Source organism: Odontesthes bonariensis, chromosome 21 (genome assembly GCF_027942865.1).
Source record: "Odontesthes bonariensis isolate fOdoBon6 chromosome 21, fOdoBon6.hap1, whole genome shotgun sequence".
In the NCBI taxonomy this organism is placed as follows: domain Eukaryota; kingdom Metazoa; phylum Chordata; class Actinopteri; order Atheriniformes; family Atherinopsidae; genus Odontesthes; species Odontesthes bonariensis.
Window position 1 is genome coordinate 12,709,858 of NC_134526.1, and position 21,491 is coordinate 12,731,348.

At 40.5% G+C, this 21,491-nt stretch overlaps 1 protein-coding gene across 1 annotated transcript; it reads left to right on the top strand.

Annotated features, from left to right (window-relative positions):
* The first annotated feature begins 2,380 nt into the window (after positions 1 to 2,380).
* rdh8a (retinol dehydrogenase 8a) lies at positions 2,381 to 10,761 on the top strand. Its single transcript, XM_075454397.1, has 6 exons — positions 2,381 to 2,728; positions 5,963 to 6,124; positions 7,126 to 7,305; positions 7,848 to 7,941; positions 8,041 to 8,224; positions 8,370 to 10,761. Exons 1-6 carry the CDS (start codon positions 2,623 to 2,625, stop codon positions 8,595 to 8,597), a joined length of 954 nt encoding a protein of 317 aa, XP_075310512.1. The 5' UTR covers positions 2,381 to 2,622; the 3' UTR covers positions 8,598 to 10,761.
* Positions 10,762 to 21,491: the final 10,730 nt, after the last annotated feature.

Here is a 21,491-nt window from a genome sequence, read left to right on the forward strand (position 1 = left end):
GCTAAATCAATCAATAAAATAAAATAAAATACTTTTGCAAGGTAGAGATCATAATTTCTAAAGCTCTGTGCTCCTAGCTGAGCACAATCGTGGTCTCAATAATTGTTGAATAGGGAGCATTTGAAACCATCAGGACTCTGAAAGCTGTTTATATCGGGCAAAAATTTGTAACCAATTAGGTTACTTGACATCTGGACAGCCAACTCATCAGATCTTCATCAACTGGGAACAGACAGAAAAAGAGGAGAAAGTTAATGTAATTCGTTATTTCAGTTGGTTACTCAAAAAGTGTGTATTTGCAAAAAGCTCCAAGCACAATACCTGGATACAGAGCACCTCTCACCACTGTCCCTCCAATGAAGCCATGGACAAGTGGCCTGTCACAATCAACAGAAGAAGATACTCCTTTAAGGAGTCTGTGGTTAAGAATGCCATAGAAGTCCCAAAATCCAAGGCCCAGATGCAAAATATTTTCTGTAAATTCATAACCAAAACTGTGCAAGTGTAGAAAAGCAGAAATATTTATATTTTTTCCATTTTCAACATAATTATAAAGCTGTCCATTTGCACTTCTCTTTTATGCATCTGAATCCTGTTGATACTTGTATGCACGTAAATAGCAGCAGTTTGTGAATCGTAAATTGTTCATATAATTGTAATCATTATGAGAAATGCAGACTCTGTGAAACAGACAGCTATCTTTAAAATGACTATATGGCCTGAATACTTCAGGATTTTAGATTTGGAAACATTGTGGATACACATTTATGTTTTCAATGAGATATATGTGTATTTTTCAGTGTATCTTGGTAGGGGGAATGGAACATAACCCTTTTTTTATTTAAAAATGGAAAAAAGTGACATTGTCAGATTACTTCCTGAATCAACCGCATGCATCACATATTTGAGATGGAGTTTTTTTTTTACAATACGGTAATAACTGATTTCTGTCACTGGCTGACCATTGACAAACCAGACATGGATGTCACTCGATACAGAATTTCTAATTTCAAAGCTGAGCCAGAAATGACATGGTGCTCTTGATTAAGTGAAGCTGCCCATGAGTAATCTCCCTTTATCCCAAAATTGTACAAAGCCCAATAGCTACTGTGAAGTGTAGTTACCAGGCAAGAGAAGTTAAAACCTGGAGACATTCATCATGACATAAATTCAACTTGCTGTGAAGGCATTTTGTGTCAGAAAATCTTGTTAGAATTAGATGAATCTATGGAATACACAATCAGGTTTCAAAGGCAGGGAAGAATCAAAAGAGAAGCCAAACTCATGAAAATAATGTGGAGCTCCTTTAAAAGCTTGGATTCTCTCCAAATGACAAAAAAAAAGCCCTGAAAATATCCAGCAATGAAATCCCAGTTTTAGTCATCATTACAGAAGATAAATGCGCTAATTATACCATTACTGAATGAACACAAAAAAAAGATCCTATGTAAAGATTTGAATACATTAGACTTCAGTCATTTTTTTCAGCTAAAAATGGTGCCAAGCAATTAAACAAAAACAACCTCACTCGCAACCGTTGCGCACTTTGCATGAGGTTGCATCACATTTAGAAACAGGCACGACACGACAGACTCTTGCACCGAAGCCTTCCATTGGAGAAACATAAGTCTTATCAGAGATCTTATCGGAGCAACTTTGACCCCTTATAACATCAGAAAACAAAGTCCACCCAGTCAACAGAACAGACCCTCGCTGATAGCATCGGTGACTAATCAAACTGAGACCATTCTTCACGCATTCCTAATCGATTATATAATTTGGGCTACAATAAGTGCAGTTAGCATTATTTATATGCTGAAGCATAGCGCATTTACAAAGCTTGAATGCCACTTAAGTGTGCAGCTCCTTTTTGTACCACAAGATGGCAGTGTCATTCAGTTAACTGAGTTAACTTCAGGACATCCTGAACTACAGGTCAGAAAACAATGAGAGGTGTCATAAACAAATGCGCGTAGAATTAAAGGTTAATGTGCGTTTAAAGTCTGGGGAAAAAGAGGGGGGACACAACAATAACATGACAACAACAACAACAATAATCCTCATCATGATAAGCGTTTTTCATCATAGACGTAGGACAGATATACACTTGTTTTATCGTTGAAGTAACATGTGCACTCATTTTAAATGATAGAATAAAACGTTTTCTTCTTAAATGCTGTCTACTAGATGTACCGTGTTAAAACCATAACTCCAATCAAAAATATTTCCTGAACGGTGTGGAAAATACGTGAACGCTGTGTAATTGTTACAGCTGGGGTCAACAGCTCAGAAATCAAATAAGCACTGCCCCCTCTGCAACATGCACGTGGGCGCATGCACGAGCCCACTTTTTTTTTTTTTTTTTTTTTTAAAGAATTAACTGGGCTACATTTTCCTGACCAGGCGACACCTATCAAGTTTGAAACAGCAAGAGGTGTTATGTCACGTCTTTTTGGTTTACTGATTTTACTGAACATGTGACTGAATTAGGCGCTCACATGGCTGCAGTGGCTGCATGATCCGCTTTTAGTTTTTTAAAGGTCCGGTGATCAGTAGCTCCCTTCGCAGCGACCATCCAGAGCAGAGGACCGCTGAAAAACACAGAGCCTACCCGTGCAAATCATGGCGAACAGTGGGCAGAAAGTTGTGCTGATCACCGGCTGCTCCTCGGGCATCGGGTTACGAATTGCCGTCACACTGGCCAATGATGAAAAGAAGCGTTACCATGGTAAATACGCTTTATTCTACATTGTTTTTATTTTCAATCAGTAATAAGTCTATAACAGTGTGGCTCGCTTGAAAGGCTAGGTTGGCCGTGTTTACTTTTCCTACAACACTGCTATCGCACCTCTTTTACGCATAGAGTTCGACTGAGTTACATGCACAACGCTCCGTCTTAACGCTCATTATGTGCTTTTATGTAGTGTCCACTCCTGTAGCTTACCCAACCAATATCGGAATCATATGCTTTTGTCAGAAGTGAGATTCAGTGGCCCCTTTGGCTCACCTATTATCATCTGAAAACGGTGCTGCCAGGGTAGGGCTCTGTGAGGATGCCGCTTGCCAGGCAGAATTCAGAAAAAGAGTCTTGTCAGTTCTCTTTCAAGTGACTTCTCCAGCACAGAGCTCCCTTTATTGCTGTGAATTGTAGAGCGTCTGCTCCAGTTTAGTACCGTATCTAATGTGCCTATAGTCCCCTCTCTGGAGCGAGTGTGGAAAGGGGGACAAAGTTTGAGACCTGTACAAGCATGGGTTCACTCTGAAGCAAGGGCCTTGTTTGAAGTCTTCATTGGTGCATAGGGGAGTTGGGGTGTCCCACACTGACATTGTTCTTCTGCGTGTCCCTTCTCTTGCTTCCCACCCATCATTAATGCCACTGTAGAAAGTGGAATTGATTTCAAAACCTTTTCATTTCATGGAGCCTCAGACCACCTTAGCAACCCAAAGCCTGTTGCCTTTAGACGTGTCTGACAAGACTTTGGTCTTAGCTGTGACTCATTACAGGACCGTGAAACCCTTTATTATGCATTCTGTAAATAATAGATGAAGGGAGTCATGACAGCTAGCATTTTGCCACTGTGGGTAAAACTGTGCAAGGGTGAGTTCAACATTTTGTCTGTTGTTTTTTTTTTTTTTTCCTCACTGGGCCGCTGGGATCAGATGGGATTTATTACCATAAAATAGATGTGCAAAACAAAAGCGGATAATGCTCGCTCCCTCCCAACACTGGTTTAGGAGACTTTATTCCTCACCGTGAGCTGCTTTCAATCAGCAGTGAGAAATGGGGCTGATCTGCTCTGTTCCTTAGAAAATCCAGCAGAGATTAGACATTGCTTTGTGTGGGGAGTAACAATTAGTTGCAGTGACATGTACAAAACTCTAACAAAGTCCCCAAATGTCTCTGCGTTTGCAGTGCAGTGTGTTTCATTCAAGAATGTTTAAGCTGCCCAGGAGTATTTCCTTCAGGAACCAGAAGAACAATGGATCTCTTGTTTACCACTCTATCAATACATAAATCTTTCTGTTGCCTGCATGAACACCCACTTCTCAAATCAAAAGATTAGTTCTAACTCAAACTTTCAAGAAATTATTCATGCACAGTGTATATCTGACAGCTTGATAAAGCGGGTTATTCAACATTTATAAAGGAAGGTTCTCAAAAAAAAATGGGATCTGGCATTACAATGTGTTGTGAAATGTAGTAAGAAGTGAAAAAAATAAAGGGATAATCCCCCACAAGGTCTAACCTCTACAACATTGGACTATCATTCTTAATAATCCCGTTCTGTGTTCACACAAGAATCAGGTGAAGATCTGTCTCTATCTGCCATGGACAGCAGGTAGATGTAGATAAATGTGGGAATAACATGTTGTTTACTCCTGATTATTGCCATTGTGCAATAGCACCGCCCCTCTTTTCCCTGTAAAGTAATGTCAGTCAGCAAAAGTGTGAGCAGAACACAACGTGGAAGAATCCATGAAACCAAAGTCAACCCTGTGTTGATAGCAGCTGGTCATGATAGATTCCTGCATTGTATGTAGGTTAAGTGTGTGAAGTTCACAGGGCAGCAATTCAGTGCCCTGTAAAAGGCGTGGCCTCATTTGGGATCTTTGACCCTGACAGTGTCACAACTTTGAGTGTGTGTGAATGTGTGTTCCTGCTTTTGTGTCCATTCAGTAAGCTCTGTTGGCTGGTGGTTTACACGGTTCATGTTTAACTATGTCAGTATTACATCACTGCTGTGTTTTTAGCAACAAAACTTAATTTATTATTTTTGTAGTTATTCACTATAAAAGGATAAATAGTGAAAGTGTGGAGCTTAAAATGCACCCCCAAAAAAAGTTTTGATTCTTAGCCCGATTCTTTCATTGGAAGCCCAAGAACAAGCTGGAGAAATCTTAAGTTAAACAAAGTATTTATTAGTGGTCACATGTGAAGTATAGCAGTGCTGGACTCAGAGTGACAGAGCCCCGATATCCGGAAACATTTCATATTTATGTTCACCTTTATCTCACAGAGGTTGTACTTACACTCGACAAAGTATAATTGGACATTTGCTAGTGATATGAGCAGGCCATCCACCGACTTTGTCATGTTCTTTGGATGTGATAAACAACGTGTGTGTGTGTGTGTGTGAGTGTTGTTTCAGGCGTGTATCTACTGTACCAGACCTATCTGTCCTAACAGAGACGCTTTATCTGAACCAGTTATTTTATCCCGCTACTTCATCTTAAAGTTTTGGACATACATTGCGTTTATGTGAGTAGAGTGGAAAAGTACAAACTAGGAACATAGATTATTTAGTAAATAACAGAATATGAATACCTAAAGTCTAAGAATAAAGCCAATTTATAACAATTACCTTGCACTTTACTTCTTGTAGTTACTGGCTGTTTGACACAGCCCATTCACCAGAGAGAGATTTAATCCGATTGTGTTCCTAGAACAAAGGGATGCGTGTCATCTGAAAGATTCTCAGGGAGAAGACCACCCCGTGTCTATTTATAACTTTGTGAGACTTTGTGGAGAACATGCAGATTCGACAGTCTGTGCTTTTACACCAAATCACGATCTACTCCTAACCCCATGCCTGTAGTTTTGTTGCATTAAACTGTCAAAGCATTGGGTGAGAATGAAAAAAATAAATACAATAAACATACAGAAAAAATATATATATACTTACTTTATAAGGAGGAAGACCACAGAGTCGCAGGCAAAGCAATTCTGGTCTCACAACAGAGTCAGACTTGGATCTCCTGGTTGAATTTAACATTGCACTCTTTCACAGTACATGTTAATAAACATGATATGGCAAGCTCAGAACCTTCAATTACACATATTCATACTTTCTTTAAACATAACATGACAATGTTTATCTCAACAACAATGTTGGTTAAAAAAAGACTTTATTCCTCTCATTGCCACATCATCCATCTTCCATTCTTTGTCTTTCCCGATCAGTCATCGCTACTATGCGGGACCTGAAAAAGAAGGACAAGCTATTGGAGGCAGCTGGAGATGCATATGGAAAGACCTTGGTGTTGCTTCCACTAGACGTGTGCAGTGATGAGTCGGTCAGACAGTGCGTCGACAACGTTAAGGACCGCCATATTGATATTCTGAGTGAGTGAAAACAGGACTGCCTCTCCTCTTTTGATCTATTCCCAATGTGTGGTAAGCATGAGTATACATGTGCTTTGTCTTTTATAACAAAGCACATGTATACTTCCACCATGTATGGAACTTAGAATTTATATCAATTTAGTCTGTCTCACATTTGAGTGTAGGAATACTGACCAAACGCACAGATCACTAACCCCAACCTCCTTGCCGCAGTAGCCTGTATCTAATATATATACTGTTATGTACTTTTAGGGGGGGAAATTGCTTTTGAGGTAAGTTGAAAAACAAGTTCACTGTTATTACTGTTTCAATAACACAGTTTCAGGACAAAGGTTGTGAAGACTCATAATAGAAATGTTTCCAGACAAGTTGTAACACTCTCTGTGGTTTTGCAGTTGAGTGGGTGGAAGGAGGGGATTGAGAGTCTTGAAATTCCAGAGGGCAGATAGATTATGTACTCAAATAGAAAAGGCCATCATGGGCTATCATAAGTGAGATACAGCTGACACCAGTCCTGCAGGTTCATCTGCTTTCTTTGTCTTAACTTGTGTCTTCACAGCTTAAACAAAGCAGAGGATGGTTCTGAAATGCAGAATTCTCAGTAAACGCCAGCAGCAATAAATTGGGTCACCTTTAATAGATTTTGTGGCGCAGTATGTTTCTGGATTAATGATTTCTGAATACATCTTTACGATTATTACTTAAAGCTTAAGTCTGGATAAAGCTTCTATTTATAAACCTGCTTTCGCCTTACTCTAAATCCAACATTGCACCCACTAGATGTAATTACTCAAGACCCAGAGGCCCTTCAACATGGGCTGGTGTTACATCACATCTGGCTGTATTTGTCACATACTGACATCTGCTGGCAATGTACAGTACTACCATCTGTTCATTCTCATAGGACTAAATGAATCATTTTAAGTTTAAAAGTTTGTGTATTTGCAATGTTGAACACATGAGCAGAATACCAACTGTGCTGTCTGTGTGCTTCCTGTCAGTCAACAATGCAGGTGTGGGCTTGCTTGGACCCGTGGAAAGCATCAGCATTGATGAGATGAAGAGAGTATTTGACACCAACTTTTTTGGTGTTGTTCGAATGATCAAAGAAGTGATGCCAGACATGAAGAAGAGGCGTTCAGGACACATTGTGGTCATGAGCAGTGTTATGGGTCTCCAGGGTAGGACTTGTTCATTTTTAATGGCGGATAGGAAAATCTGCTTTGGAGATAATACTTCACCATTCTGACTATCATTAAAAATCATGCTTTAAAGCTGACTTTGTAATTGCAGGCAAGAGTTATTTTTTCCCCAGATGTTGCAGTGTACTACAGTATAGTTAGTACAGGAAAACATTGCAGTTAGAAGCCACAATGTATCAGTATTTGAAGGCTTAACTGTTTAAACTTTTACCCATTTGCTGTTAATACCTGTTTTATAACTAGGGTCTAAAAGCCATTAATTAGAGTTTGTTTTTCCTTGTTTGAAGTTATCATGTGATTGGGATTTACCAGAACAAGGCAATGAGTTGCTAAACTGGCTTTCATAATATGCCAGGCACTTGTATTGCTCTATCTGAATGCTATCTTTTACACTTTGTTATAAGTAGTTCAGCCCTTTGTGTGTAAAAGAAGTTTAAATTATGTATTCTCTTAGCTGAGTAATATGACACTTGATAATACAATGCAGTGATGGACCTTATCTCCCTGTGTTTTTTGTTCAGGGGTTGTGTTCAACGATGTTTACACTGCCTCTAAGTTTGCGATGGAAGGATTCTGTGAGAGTATGGCTGTGCAGCTGATGAAGTTCAATATCCGGTAGATAAACCTCTTTCCTCTGTCTTATCTTCACATCTGTCTTCACTTTTTGACGATACATGCTCACTCACAGACTGCTCTGTATGTGACTTGCCTCAGGTTGAGCATGATTGAACCTGGCCCAGTCCACACTGAATTTGAGACAAAGATGATGGAGGATGTGGCTAAGATGGAGTATCCAGGAGTAGATGCAGACACAGTTCGTTATTTTAAAGACGTTTACCTGCCATCGTCCATCGATATTTTTGAAGCCATGGGCCAGACACCAGAGGACATAGCTAAAGTAAGGGAATGAGTTTTGAACTCACATTCGATTCAATCTATGTCAGAATTTAAAAATTAAACACATTTTCTATTCACTGACTGATATAAAGTATAAATCATCCTATAAAATCACCCCAAACTTTCTTTGTTTCTTATTCTTCCAGTGCACTAAGAAGGTTATTGAGTCAGACAGCCCTCGCTTCAGGAATCTGACCAACAGCCTCTATACACCTATCGTGGCCTTAAAGTACGCAGATGAGACTGGCGGCCTCTCTGTGAACACCTTCTACAATCTACTCTTCAATTTCGGGCCTCTCATGCACATCACCATGAGCATTCTCAAGTGCCTGACATGCAGCTGCCTGCGCAGACGCACCATCTCCCCCAACTGAGGCCTGCGTTCAATCCCGTGCTTTCCCATAACCTCCGAGTCCCTCAGAGTCTTTCTCTGAGGTTCTGTGCAGAGCAGGTAGACTAGAACTAGTAACTCGGAGAGAGGATGTTCCTTTAGTTCAAAGACACTACCACGATAAGCTTTGTCAAACAACATGCACAATTGCACAAATTTTTTTCCACAGAGATGTAAATGCAGGGTGACCTTATGTACTAACAGAGAAGCATGCATACACCACACTGACAGCAGTGACATTTGAATATTGTACATACAGAACATTTTATGAAAGGAGGTCCGTGCCTTACTTATTGCTACATGAAAGGAGCAGAGAAGAAAACAACAGAGAGAAGATGAGATACAAGTCTCATGGACAAACATCAAAGCACAAAAAATGAACTCAGTTAATATGTGAAAGTATAAAATTTTAGAAAATAGAGAAATAGTGCTATAACTTGTAGGCTGTAACTTTATTCTTATCAGAGTTATGACATATATAAAGACAGTCAGAATATATAAATCTGCTTTTTATGCCCTTAATTTCTTGTTTGCCTCAATGTAGTGTTCTCATGGTCATAACTGCTGAATCATGTTTTTAAACTTTTGATAAATTGAATGTTTTTGGTTTTCAAAGGTTTTTAGAAGGGGCATGTCAGATATTTTTTATGTTAATGTTTGACTTAGAATAAACTGAATTTCGATTTACCTCAAAATGTTTTATATTTTGTTTTTTCTTTTTGAAGAATGTGAATTCCACAATCTCACCATCCTGTCTTACGCTGTAATTTCATATTGTACTAATTTCTGCAAGTGTTTTTCTTTTTTGTGAGTTGTTAGTCTGCAAGTCTTCCTGAACACCAAGAGGGGGCAATATTTTACTGTTTTCCAACTTGTAGATTTCAGAGTTTAGACTTATTTTTGCTGCAGACATTTTAGTGTGTCCCACTGCATAATAACAAACCGTTGGATTATGTGCAACTAAGTTGCTCCAGGGTCCTGGTCCTTTGATGATGCTGCTGAACCACTGTAAATTACATTTGTTTTACCTACATGAAAAATCAAAGCATCTTCTTAGACTTGTGGCTGTGTAGGCCAATGGGTTCTCTGTCTCTGCCTGGGATGGGCAGGTGCAATCTTTAGGCTGTGTTGTAACTATCATGATTTCATAGGCAGATTAGTTTAATTAACTGCTTTTGTTACAACATGTCTTTCACATATGCTACCCTCAAAATCAATTCATACAAGACATTTTAAAAAGTAATTTGGGAAGACAAATATTAGTAAGCAGCAGATGTTAGCAACAGCAACAACGATATCACTCTAGACAAAGACTTTGAGGACAATATTCCCTTACAAAACACATTTAAGGCCACCAGCAGAGCTCATACTTGTTTTTGCATATGCATTTTGTGAGGTTGCTTATCTGTGCACATACGTGCACATTAGCATGTGTTTGCATGTATGTGAATGCGTGTGTGTGTGTGCGTGTGTGAATGTGTTATACTAGCATGTCTATGGGCAAAGTTAGTGATCTGTTGATGGATATAAAGAGGTCATGGCCTGCCCCCCATCAAAACCCCTCCCTTGAACCCCCAACCCCCCTCTCACACACACACCCCGCTTTGTGCCGTGTGAGAGAATGTGACCTGGTTCCCATCCCTGAGGAGGGGTGAAAACTAATGACAACCTCAGACACATTGCGCAGTCCTGAGCCTCCCTCTCCAGCTGGCCCTCTTAGCCCATTGGGTCTGGACCCCCTGGTCCAGGTCCACTCTGGCAGAGGCATAAGGCCTGGCCTGTGTTACCTAGTTTTTCTTGCACTCCATCGTATGCCTTGTGTCTGTGTCTTTGTATCCTCAAACAGGTTACGCTCACCCAGTCAGAATGCCTGGATCTTGCTGTAAGGGGATTGTGCTACTGGTTGCAGACCTGTGGTTTCTGAGCAGTGTACAATGAGTGCAGTGCCTCAGCTCCGTGTATGTGTCTTCATCAGAGGCGACAGCTCCACACAATGGAACAAAGACACTGTCAATCACAATCAAACGGGTGTGTGTGCTGGTTGGTGGGGCAGGGGGATAGAGGATTCGAGGAGGTTGGGGGAGGAGTCTCCATATCCTGAATGTTCAGAAGGATGCCAAGACCCAATGTGGGACACTGAAGGCTAATGGCAGGGGGTGGGTATAGGGTTTTGGGTATCACGGGGTGGGATGTGTCGCACTTGGAAAAATGAGAAGTAGGATGCCTAGTACTGAATAGAGGACCCATTTACTAATTGAGTGAATGCAGGAGTTACAGCAAAGTCTCATTAAACAACAGGTCCTATTAAACCATTGTTGTCTACTTTTGTTTCACAATCAAGAATGGTAATGTGATGTAGTTAGGTTTTGCTTCTGAGCCAGTTAACATAGTCTTGGTCTGTCAGCATGAAACTTCGCTATGTAGTCAGTACATGGAAATCTTTTTGGTTTTGGAAACAAAATCAAATCTACGAGTGTAAACAGCAAATGAAAAATAAGGGAATCCTAAACTTACCACTGACTTAATGGTGGAATACAGATTTTGCAATATGTGTGTATTCTCTGTCTCTAGCTTTTTTTTACAGCATTTTCCTGAGAACCACACCCAAAGCTGACAGACAGAGATTAACTCAAAAAGGAGAAGCAAGATGCAAAGATCAGAAAATTATGAGACCTGAATGTTGGAAATAGGGTACATATGAAAAAGAGGAAAAGTACAAGAAAAAAAGAGGGACTCAAGAGAGCAATAGAAAAAAGCTGCAAGATGCACTACTAAGTGGAGCTGTTGTCAAGACAGAAGTGCTTCAAACTGGTCCCAGGCCAGTATTGGTGTAAATCAGTCGCAGTTTATCTGTTTCTGTTATTATTTCCCTTGTTCTCAAGGATACATTTTGAAAAGATCTAAATAATATACCAGATAAATAACAGAAATGTCATATGATTTGTATTAAAAAACAGAATTATGATCCAAGAACAAACCAAACCAACATATTCAAAGAACAAGTTGGAGGTTCATTCACCATTTAACACGGCTGCATGTGACTACAGATTTAGCCGCATAGGATGTCAACAGAGCTGAAATGGGACCAGAGCAGAGCTATTGATCTTTATATAGTCAAAATGGGAGAAGCCCATGTCGCCCTGTTACAACAGGGTCCATTAGAGCGGTCCACAAAGAGAAACAAACACATTGCAGTCCATTCCTTTGCCCTCTCCTCCTTTCTCACTCTCTGTCCCACTGTCTGTTTGCTCTCTCCCCCAAGCTTCTCCATAACTCCACTATGCAGTGACCCCTCTCAGACCCAGCGTGGGTCACTTGTTTTTATTCACACATGTAGAGGGTGGGAATCACCTCTCTTCTTCTGAGTTGAGCTGCTTGTTTGTAAGGCCATTCAGGATCGATTGGGGCACAAATAAATCAAAAGAATCTTGGCTCTTGCTGGCCAGCAATGCACATTGCTTTACACACACAGAACTGTTATTGTCACAGCCATTACAACATCAGCGTTGTTCGCTTCCCCTGCTGCTCTTCCAGAAAATAAACAATCTAACAGGAATTTCCAGACTGGGACTACCTACCCACTACCGTATTGTTTTGTTCCACTCTGCTCACTCTCTCAAAACTGCCAGCTCCAGCCACTGTGAAACTCTGTGATTAGAGGGTTTTAATTTGTGTAAAAGCATTGTAAATCTCAAAGAAGGCCATGTTAGTTGATTGCTATGGGCTTAAAGATGAGGTAACCTAAGCTGGAGTAACCTGATCTTTTTCTTTTTTTTGTGGTGAACAGATTGGTGTAATATTCCTTTAGATGAATCAAATCAAAGCTTCTGTGTGGTGTCAATACAAAGATCTTTCTCAAAACTTGAAACTCCTGTTTGTGTGCAAGTGAAGACAAGAAGCATAACTGATTTCAAAGTGCAGCAAAGCAAAACAAAACCTAGAAAATAGATAAAGGAAAAAAATAACAGCACAAGCACCGAGGACATACACACCAACATGAACTCTTTTCTCAATAATGTGTGCCTTCACACTTCTTTCTCTAACATATAATCTGTCCTTTGGTTTCCAACCTTCCAACATAGATCAGTTCCTTCTCTCTTTCAATGTTGTAATTAGACGTCTGGGAGTATGGTGTTTTTTTAATTTACAGAAAAATAACAACATGCTTTGCTTTCTGGTTTGACCAATACGAGTGAGGGAGTATTTCCAACCAGGGGATGATCATCCTTTTAATTTGTTTCCCAAGGACGGCTGTGCTTTTTTCCTGTACCTCTGGAAGCGTGAGAGTGAGTTTAGTGGGTGCTAATGTGCATGTGTGTATGGATCAGACAGAGAGGACTCAAAGACAGACACCAAGAGGAGTTGTGCCTTGCCTGGCAACCCTGGCTGTATCCCAGCCCCATTTCACTGCCAGAGAGAAAACTTTGCTCAGGACCTGATCAGCACTGCCGCAGATTTGATCTATTCACTGTCGCCAACCATAAAGATGAAATACCAATCAGTGTGCAGGCACACCCATGCCAGGAAGCCTGTCTTAGTCCAAAGAGCCCACATCATTGTTTATTCAGCTTGAGTGCATCACGTCTTGGCAGCCAGGGTGAGAATGAATAGACATTCAGAATGCCAGTTCATAAGAACATAATGATAATATGGGTTTTGGGCCTAACTTAAGTATATGAAATAATGAAAATAGTACTTTTGCATACATACAAGCTCCTGTTGCAGAACCTCTCCACCAAGTCAAAATTTTCCACCTAATTTTTTCCTCATAACAAAAGAATACTCATGTCTATTGACTATGAAAAGATGTTCGTAGATTTGTCCCCCGTGAAGAGATGTCTTTGTTGGTTATCTCCATTGGTGAGCCGCCTCCATTTGGCTCAGCCTAATCAGAACACAAACACGCCTCTGTCATTTGGCCACTCTCCCTCTCACCCGACATTTCTCTGTCTCCCTCGGCCTCTCTCTTATGTACTAGCATTACAAACTATTTTCTGTGTTCTTCCTCTTAACTCATATGCTAACACTCGTTAATGGATATGTGTGAATGTACAATCAACTCTATCCTGTGATTTGTTTTCTCACTCTAGCCTATCTAATCCCCTCATCTCGATGGTGTGTTTCTCCCTGAGGCACAGACACTGAGGCATGACATATATTAACTCTACGTGTCTGTACACAACCTGGTTTCGGTTGCCGAAGGGGATGTGCCGCAATGTAAAGAGAATCCCAAAGGGAGAAGACTTCTTCTATTTTCCTGGTTAATTCAAGATGGCCTCATACTAAATGTGGTCAAGCTTATAGTTTCCTTCCCTTAAAAAAGAAAATAACAACAAAAAAAAAGTACACAATACCCTTGAACCAACCACTAAGTGGTGGCTGCAAAATACAAAGACATATTGAGGTAGAGATAATAATGATGAGATTCTTTGTGTCATTCCAGGTTCATGGTTTCTCTGGTTTGTGGGAGATGTTTTTACGAGAATTGGTCCCATTGACAATGGCTGCTTACTGAGGTGAAATACAACCAATGCACAGGACATGTTTGTACAAAGGAATGAATAAAGTATTACTTCATAAACATAGTGTTTCTATTAGATTATGTGTATACATGACTGTGTTTTGCTATTAGTAAAAGCAAAATCTAATAATCTTTTTGTTTGTGTTAAAGTATATGTATCTCATGTCATGGCATCGGGTCATAAAAACATTTGAAAATAAAAATATTTTTGAAGTAATGAGAACAAAATGTTTCTGTCTTATGAGACACACTAGACCTTTACCCCAGATTTTGGCCCTCTTCATATTTTCCCTGACCTATGGTGAATGGCCTAACTGTGGTACTTGCTGGAGGTCAATTCTGCCATGAGTACTGGGCTGGACCCCACTCTTGAGATCGCCCACTTCCTTGCCTATAAACTAGAAAAGAACAGAGTGATGTGTTTGGCTCATGGTGGGAAAAGCATCCTTTGGTATGTGACTTTGCGAGGAGCATGTGGGACCAGAAAGACGGGCTTCCCTTTCTTAATAAAAAAGCCTCTCCTCTCGAGGCTGTGGAAGGGTCAGAGGTCAGATGCACTCAGTGCCCACTCTCTGCAACACACAAAACCCACAGCTGATGGTGCAACTTAATCCAGAATCCCTGAGGGCAGCATTGGGAACAACTGATTGCAAAGCTAGCCACACAATTCTGATTGAGTTCAGCCAAAAATGACGCAAATCCACGAGACTGTCGCAGAGCATGATTTTGTGAGTTTAAAACTGCCATGTTAAATGTAAGAGTGATACCTCACCAAAGAGTAATATTTGATGTGGAACCAGGTGTTCAAACCTGGGGAAGAGTTTAAATATGACGTAACCTGGGACATTCTTATATATCTATAATTCGCAGTGTTTTTTTTTCTCCTTTCAGCACTTCTCTTTTGTTGCTTAATTTTCAGTGTCTTGCTGGCGGAGGTTGGTGTCCTTTATACTCCTTTGTCTTGCTCACAAGCAAACAATTCAAGCACCTCACAAAACCACTTGTGTTGAAATCCAAACCTCCCAGAATGAATGCCTTTCTATCTTAATCAAAATCTGTTCGAGAGATAGTTTCCCAGTTTCCTACTGATGTATTTATGTTCCCGTTCATGACCATCATCCAACTCTCCATGAGTACCATCAGTGAAACATGGGAGAATATTCCCTTCAACTTGACCTCCACCACCCCTACCCCCCTCCCTTTCTCCTCTTACAACACAAGCCCTCACAGGAAAATAATAAACAGATGAGTGGGATGAGAACAGCTCCCAGCAAGAGCAGCCAGGCACTTAGGCAGGCAGGCATCACTGCTCTGGTTCCCAGGCAAAGGAGAAGAGGGCAGGCCTCAGCTTGACTGTCACAGTCACAGCCGAGAACCAGAAAAACTTGACAGAAATCACCGTTACTTGTCACTTTCATGCCAAGACTTATTAGCTCTACACACCTACGTGCACAAGTCTGGACACACAAACCGAGAAACAGACAAACACAGTTTTTGCACAGAAATCTCTGAGGAAGAATCACAGTGAGCACTGTTTGCAGTTTGATCACAAACAACCTCCAGTGAGCGCGTACAGTACCCCAGTACTACGACTAGTTGTTTAGTTTTTTAATCATTGAAATAAGCAGATTCTGCTAGGCTTGTGGGCCCAGACTGTGCCAGTATTATCAGCAGCCAAATGCTAACTCAGTTTTACTGTAACTACATTTTTTTTTTTTTATTCATAGTCACACACAACCTCAAACTAAAAACACAGAACAACTTGCAGACATGCAAAGATGCTCAAAATCACTCAGCCTAATTAGTATTCAGAGACACATTCAGAAACGCAGAAATGTTCTCTCAAATACAAAGGCAAAAGTACTGGCAACTCCCTCACTTCTTCCAACTCCTTTATTCTCTCTCTGTATTCTGGCAAAGCCCGCTTTTGCAAATTAAACACAGATCTCCCAGAGATGCTGGGCTGACAGCTCCAGCTACGTGCCAACACTACTAAACGTCTGGAGGTCAGAGGATCTAGGAACACAGGATTACGACTGACTCTCTCTCGAGCCAGATTAGTATTTCTGTTGGCTCTTACTGTATATTCTTTGGTGTCGCTAGTATCCATCTGTTGGTCATCGACATCCACAAACATGGCAATGATAGTTGGTTTATAATGTTTGCAAAAGCTTTGAAAGATAACATGTATGACTGATTGGTGCACAAGACAATGTGGACAGGTACTCATACTAACCAAGAATTATATATGAATAAGGATGTAGCGCAGAACAATGACACCACTGCATGACTGACGTGACAAAACAAGTGTCCAAACTTGACCACTGTGTACTTTTTGTGTACTCTTAGTTTGTGTGTCTTTGAGTCATTCTTCTGCATTAAAGGTCTGGGTTGTGGGAGTCTTTAGCTGTTAGTGTAAAGTGCTCTTTCACTTCTGCATCTGCAGCATCGAATGACTCCTCAGATTACTCCTTATACACTTACTCCTGTTATTAAGAAATCCAGCCCGTGTGCAGCCTCCCAGTCATTCGTCTTTCTACCTCACATCTCTTTGTTTCTCGGAGTGTGTTGTTTTTATAAATGTGTACGTTTAAACCACAGCATTTGCGTGTAGAAATGAGAACATCTTTCATCACAACCAGTTTACCTGGAGCCACTTGGGTCTGTAGAATCCAGGATCGCACCACAGAGGAAAGGTCAAACACTCATTCAAATATGGTTGTATGTGAAAAAAGACTATGCTAGAGAACAAAAGTGAAAGAAAACATGGCCATAGTAGTCTGTGGCACTGTGGTGAGTGTGGTGGAGGATTTCGGTAGGGAATTGGGTACAAAGAACAGGCCCATGTATGGTGAAAAGTTGCAGACCCTCATTCCTTTGAGCTTATGAAAGACTATTTTGGGGCATTCTGAAGTCTCCCACGCAAGCACAACAATTTTGGGGTTAGTTCATTTATTTATCTTTTATGTTTTTCCTTCTAATGAAGCCCAAGAGAGGGATATGTCGTTGTTTTTGGCCATTAACTCAGGGAGAAAAGGAGGAGGAGGAGGGATGTGAGCATGTCTGCATGTCTGAGTGTGTGACTGTTGCATGACCAATCTTTGCATTTGGCAATTTTAAGCCTCAAGCCAAAGCATTATGACTCAACTTTTAAATCTGTGACCTATTGCAAAAGGTGTGTCGGCAAAGAAATATCACTGAGCTACACCTAAAACAGAATAAGCCTCTAGCTTTGTGCGACATGAGACTGGATGCTTTATGTTGTTCCTCATATACAGAGGAGGGACAAGGGAATGGGGGAGATGGCATGGGAGAGACTCCAGGGAATGAAACTTCTCCCATAACCCCACAGCGGAGGGCCAAGAATGAGGTTATAACCCAAATTTCTGTTCGAATTTCTTTGTCTGAATGTGGGTGTGACACAAAAACTTGTGCACATACACACCAATGCAGACTGAAGGGATAATGTTGAAACAACAGCTCTTTTATACAGTATTTATACAGCTTTTTACTTGTCAGCTAACTCTGCTGCTGCGTGATAAATAATCACTATTTGGTTTTCTAAGGTGTTCAACGATTTTTGGACACTTTAAACTGGCATTAATTAAACACAACTGTTTGTACGAAATAAACTGCATCAGGGAGACTGATTTATACCTTATTTGTTCTTTGGCTTTTATGGTCTTAATTCTGTTAATGTAGCAGTGTGTTTACATGTTAAGGTACAAAGATGACAGGGTCACTTAGGGCCATTTGGACTGTGAGTTATAGACCGTGACAGACGTTATTAAACATTTCTGTTTGACTGCGACCCTCATAGAGTTGTGTGTTTTTAAAACAGTCAGCAAGATGAAACGGGGGCTTTCAGCATCAGTGGTGTGTGACACATTGCTTTTGGGGTTGGTGACAGCTCTGCTATGGCTTCAAACTCACAGCTCTCATAATTTAAAGTGGGATAGGTTGACTCAAATGTCCAATAAAATGCTCACACTCTCACCTTAAATATAGTTTAAGATTCCCATGGGGTACAATCTTGTTATACTACTTTATGACTTATCTCAAGGGGAAATAAGTCTTAGCTACTGGTTGCAACTTAGGTGTCCAGTGCATTATTTCTACATGCATACTGTATAAAACACTAGAAGCTAAAATTTCATCAACGCTAGCATTCAGTATGAGACGCCTTTTGAGAAAACAGAATCAAATGGACAATTATCCAATCCAATATCTAAAAATAACATTATACTAATAGCCCTTACAACTACATTGCATTGATTAACTGTATTTTTGTGGATGCTGCATTTTGCTATTGTAGCTGTTTAAAGTGGAACCAATTCTAACAGTTATTGTGCTGTTGCACATTTTAACAATGCAATATAATTTTATAAGTTCTTTCTTTAAATGAAATCTTTTTTTGAGTATTCACCAGAAGGCAAAGCTTTCAAAAAACAAGTAGATCTTAATCTCAAAGGTAGTAGAATAGAGGTATAAAGTGGTTTGAAGAAGAATTTCACAAATAAAGTTAAAGCTCTTTTTTTTGTACTTAAAGTAGTTACACAATACACTTTTTGACTCGGTTGCAACTATCCAGGTGCACATTGCCCTTGCCTTTGACCATGAAGTCTTCCTCCCTCTATGCTCTGTAGTGTCTACCAGGGATGCATTTCCGGCCTTCTCTGCTATTAGTGCGCCTTTTTCACACCTTCATGCACCCTGATGTGGGCCTATATTGTGGTACGTGCAATAAGACTGGTTGTAGTATAGTCTTTCTGATGTCTTTATCAGAGAGGTCTCAAGAATGAGCCTGCATAGTTTTGCTGAAAGTGCAACAATAACACACCTATCACACTTCACTTCCCCTTTTTCTAGGCTGGGATAAGTGTGAAGGATAAACTGTCAGACTATCTCACAGAGATCAAGTTGCATGCCGCACCATCGAGCCTAAAAAAAACTCTAGAAGCAAGATAAAGCTTGCAATGTAGATAATACATTTACGAAGGGCAGGGAAGTTACTCCAGAATATTTGCTCAAAGCTCATTTTCTCAGTCAGATTAAACGCTTTGACATGAATATTTGCTTAATGAAAATAAAGCAACCCCCACACATAAAGTTATGCTTCTTTTGTCTGCTATTCCACGCTGTTCGTAAAGCTTTTACCACCTTGTAAATACTGACAGGAAGTGGTTTCACTACAGGTCTCATTTTGTGGAGGAGTCAAGCTCATATATCCGCAAGGAAGAGACCACTGCCTCCTTTGTTCAGTCAGCTAGCAGCTTCCTATTTTGTTTTCTCACTGGAGGCTCTAACTCAGTATGCATCCATTTCTCACAATGTTACTGTGCTGCTAGAGGAGGGAATGACTGGTGAAATGGGAAATCTAACTAATTTATTCACTAGAGAGTCAAATTTCCCCAGTGTTTAGGACCTTCATCAGGACTGCAAGAATATGTGTGTGGGAGGAGGAAAAGAGGGACAGCTTATGGTTGCAATTTGAAGATGCTTTTTTTAGTCACTCTTAAATGTGGGAAGTCAAACTCATTGAGCCTGGGGCATCTGTGGGAAGGCAAGCCTGGGATCTGGGGGAGAGGGAAGTTAAGATCCCCTGGTGGAATTCTCTCACTTTCAACCATGAGGGGCTTTTGGTTTGCAGGAGCCATAGGTTTGTTGAAAGTCAGGAATGCTTATTTACATTAGACTGATTCAGTCTGTCACAGTAAAGAGGGAGGCACACAAAGTTAATCTGCAGGAAACGGAACATGCAGCCCACACCACATGCAGTTCTCTGTAATGTGGGAATCTTGAACCACATGACGCTGCAAATGCTGGAAGAAGGCCTGGAACAGAACCACAGATTACAGTTTAAACAGGGGGTAAAAGTCAAAAACATTGGTGTGATCTTGTTGTGCTCTTTTTGTGTGTGTGAAAGAAAAGAGAAAGAGATTCAGAAAAGCATGAGCAAGAAAAAAAGTAGCTTGAGACAGTGGCCATGCATGGCGGTAATGGTGTAAAGTGCATCTTAGCTTTTCTCTCTGGTTCCCAGAGTCTGAGCCAGCTGGACGGTAGTTGTCGTCTTTGCCGCACAGCTGCCCTCCAAACTGATTAGAGAAAGCTGTCTTACTTCACTAGCAGCCATTGTGCTCTTTTATCCAAATAAACTTGAGGAAAGTGTGAAAACACAACTTTGGTGCTGTTTTTCATTTACAATTGTAAATAGTTGATAGTGAACGGAGCTAGTCAATCTGCAATGAAATACACTGGATTTCTAAAGATTTGTGCCAAAATTGAAAAATAGATATACATTTTAGAGCATTCATATACTTAAAATGTACCTTTAAAGGAATATAGTTGACAAATGTTGAAATTGACCAACAATGTTTCTGAATCTTTCCCATTGTGCACATGGCTTTGAGGAACATTTCTGAAATGCAATCGGCCCATCTGTACAGAGGCCAGAGAAGTCTGTCTTTGCCGGAACATAGCACAATGAAAAAGAGCATCAAATAAGCGTGCTAATTCACAGTAAATCCTCTTAAAAGACTCTGTTCCTTCCTGTCACTCACATTGTACAACAGGTCACAACCTCCACAGTGTATGGTCACAGAAGTTTAAGAAAACAGAACGAAAATGTCACAGTCCAGCCACAGGCCTCAAGCTGCAGCATATAAGAAATAAGATACTCACAAAACGGACCTGCTGTGGAAGAAAAAAAGCACAAAAGGAGCTTCAAAGGCACAGGCATGCAGATGAGGAGTCTGACGGGAGTCATGTTGAGTAGAGAACATAAGATGGACTAATGTGGAGGTCATGCAGGCTTTGTCTTAAAGAGCAAACCTGGGCTCAACTGGCCTGTAGCAGGTGGCTCGCAGATTTGTTTCCTGGTCTGGAGAGTGGTCATAATTTCAAGTGCAGCTCTATGATGTTGCAACTGAAAAATAACAAGGGACTCTAATAAACTACTACATGCATAAGGTCTGCATGTTATTGGTCTAGAAACAAAATATCAATTTGAGCATTGGAGACCTCATAGATACTGTGTATCACAAAATCAGACTATGCATCGTTTTGCTTTTATAGAAAAACTTGTCAATTATGTGTGAGTAAAGTAAACATTTTATTATACATTTGGTGGGAATCCAATTTCAAGGCTGATGCTTGACTTTTTCCAGTAGTGCTATCAGTGTGCATGGTTGATTTCAAGTTGGCTAATCTGATTCAGAGTTGGTCAAGTTGTGTTATCTGGGCTGCTACGGTCCACCAGTCCGCCCATTCTGTGAGCTCTTAGTGGGAGTGCAATTTCCATGCAGTCATGAACTATAAAGAAGTCATGTTGTCCCCCTGTAGTTCTGTGGGAAAGTG

What these genes read in the sequence shown, in the direction of transcription:
- rdh8a (XM_075454397.1), top strand. Translation starts at nt 2,623, where the DNA reads ATGGCGAACAGTGGGCAGAAAGTTGTGCTGATCACCGGCTGCTCCTCG. An exon ending in TGAAAAGAAGCGTTACCATG is followed by an intron (nt 2,729 to 5,962) that starts GTAAATACGCTT and finishes TTTCCCGATCAG; the next exon opens with TCATCGCTACTATGCGGGAC. An exon ending in CAGTGTTATGGGTCTCCAGG is followed by an intron (nt 7,306 to 7,847) that starts GTAGGACTTGTT and finishes TTTTTTGTTCAG; the next exon opens with GGGTTGTGTTCAACGATGTT.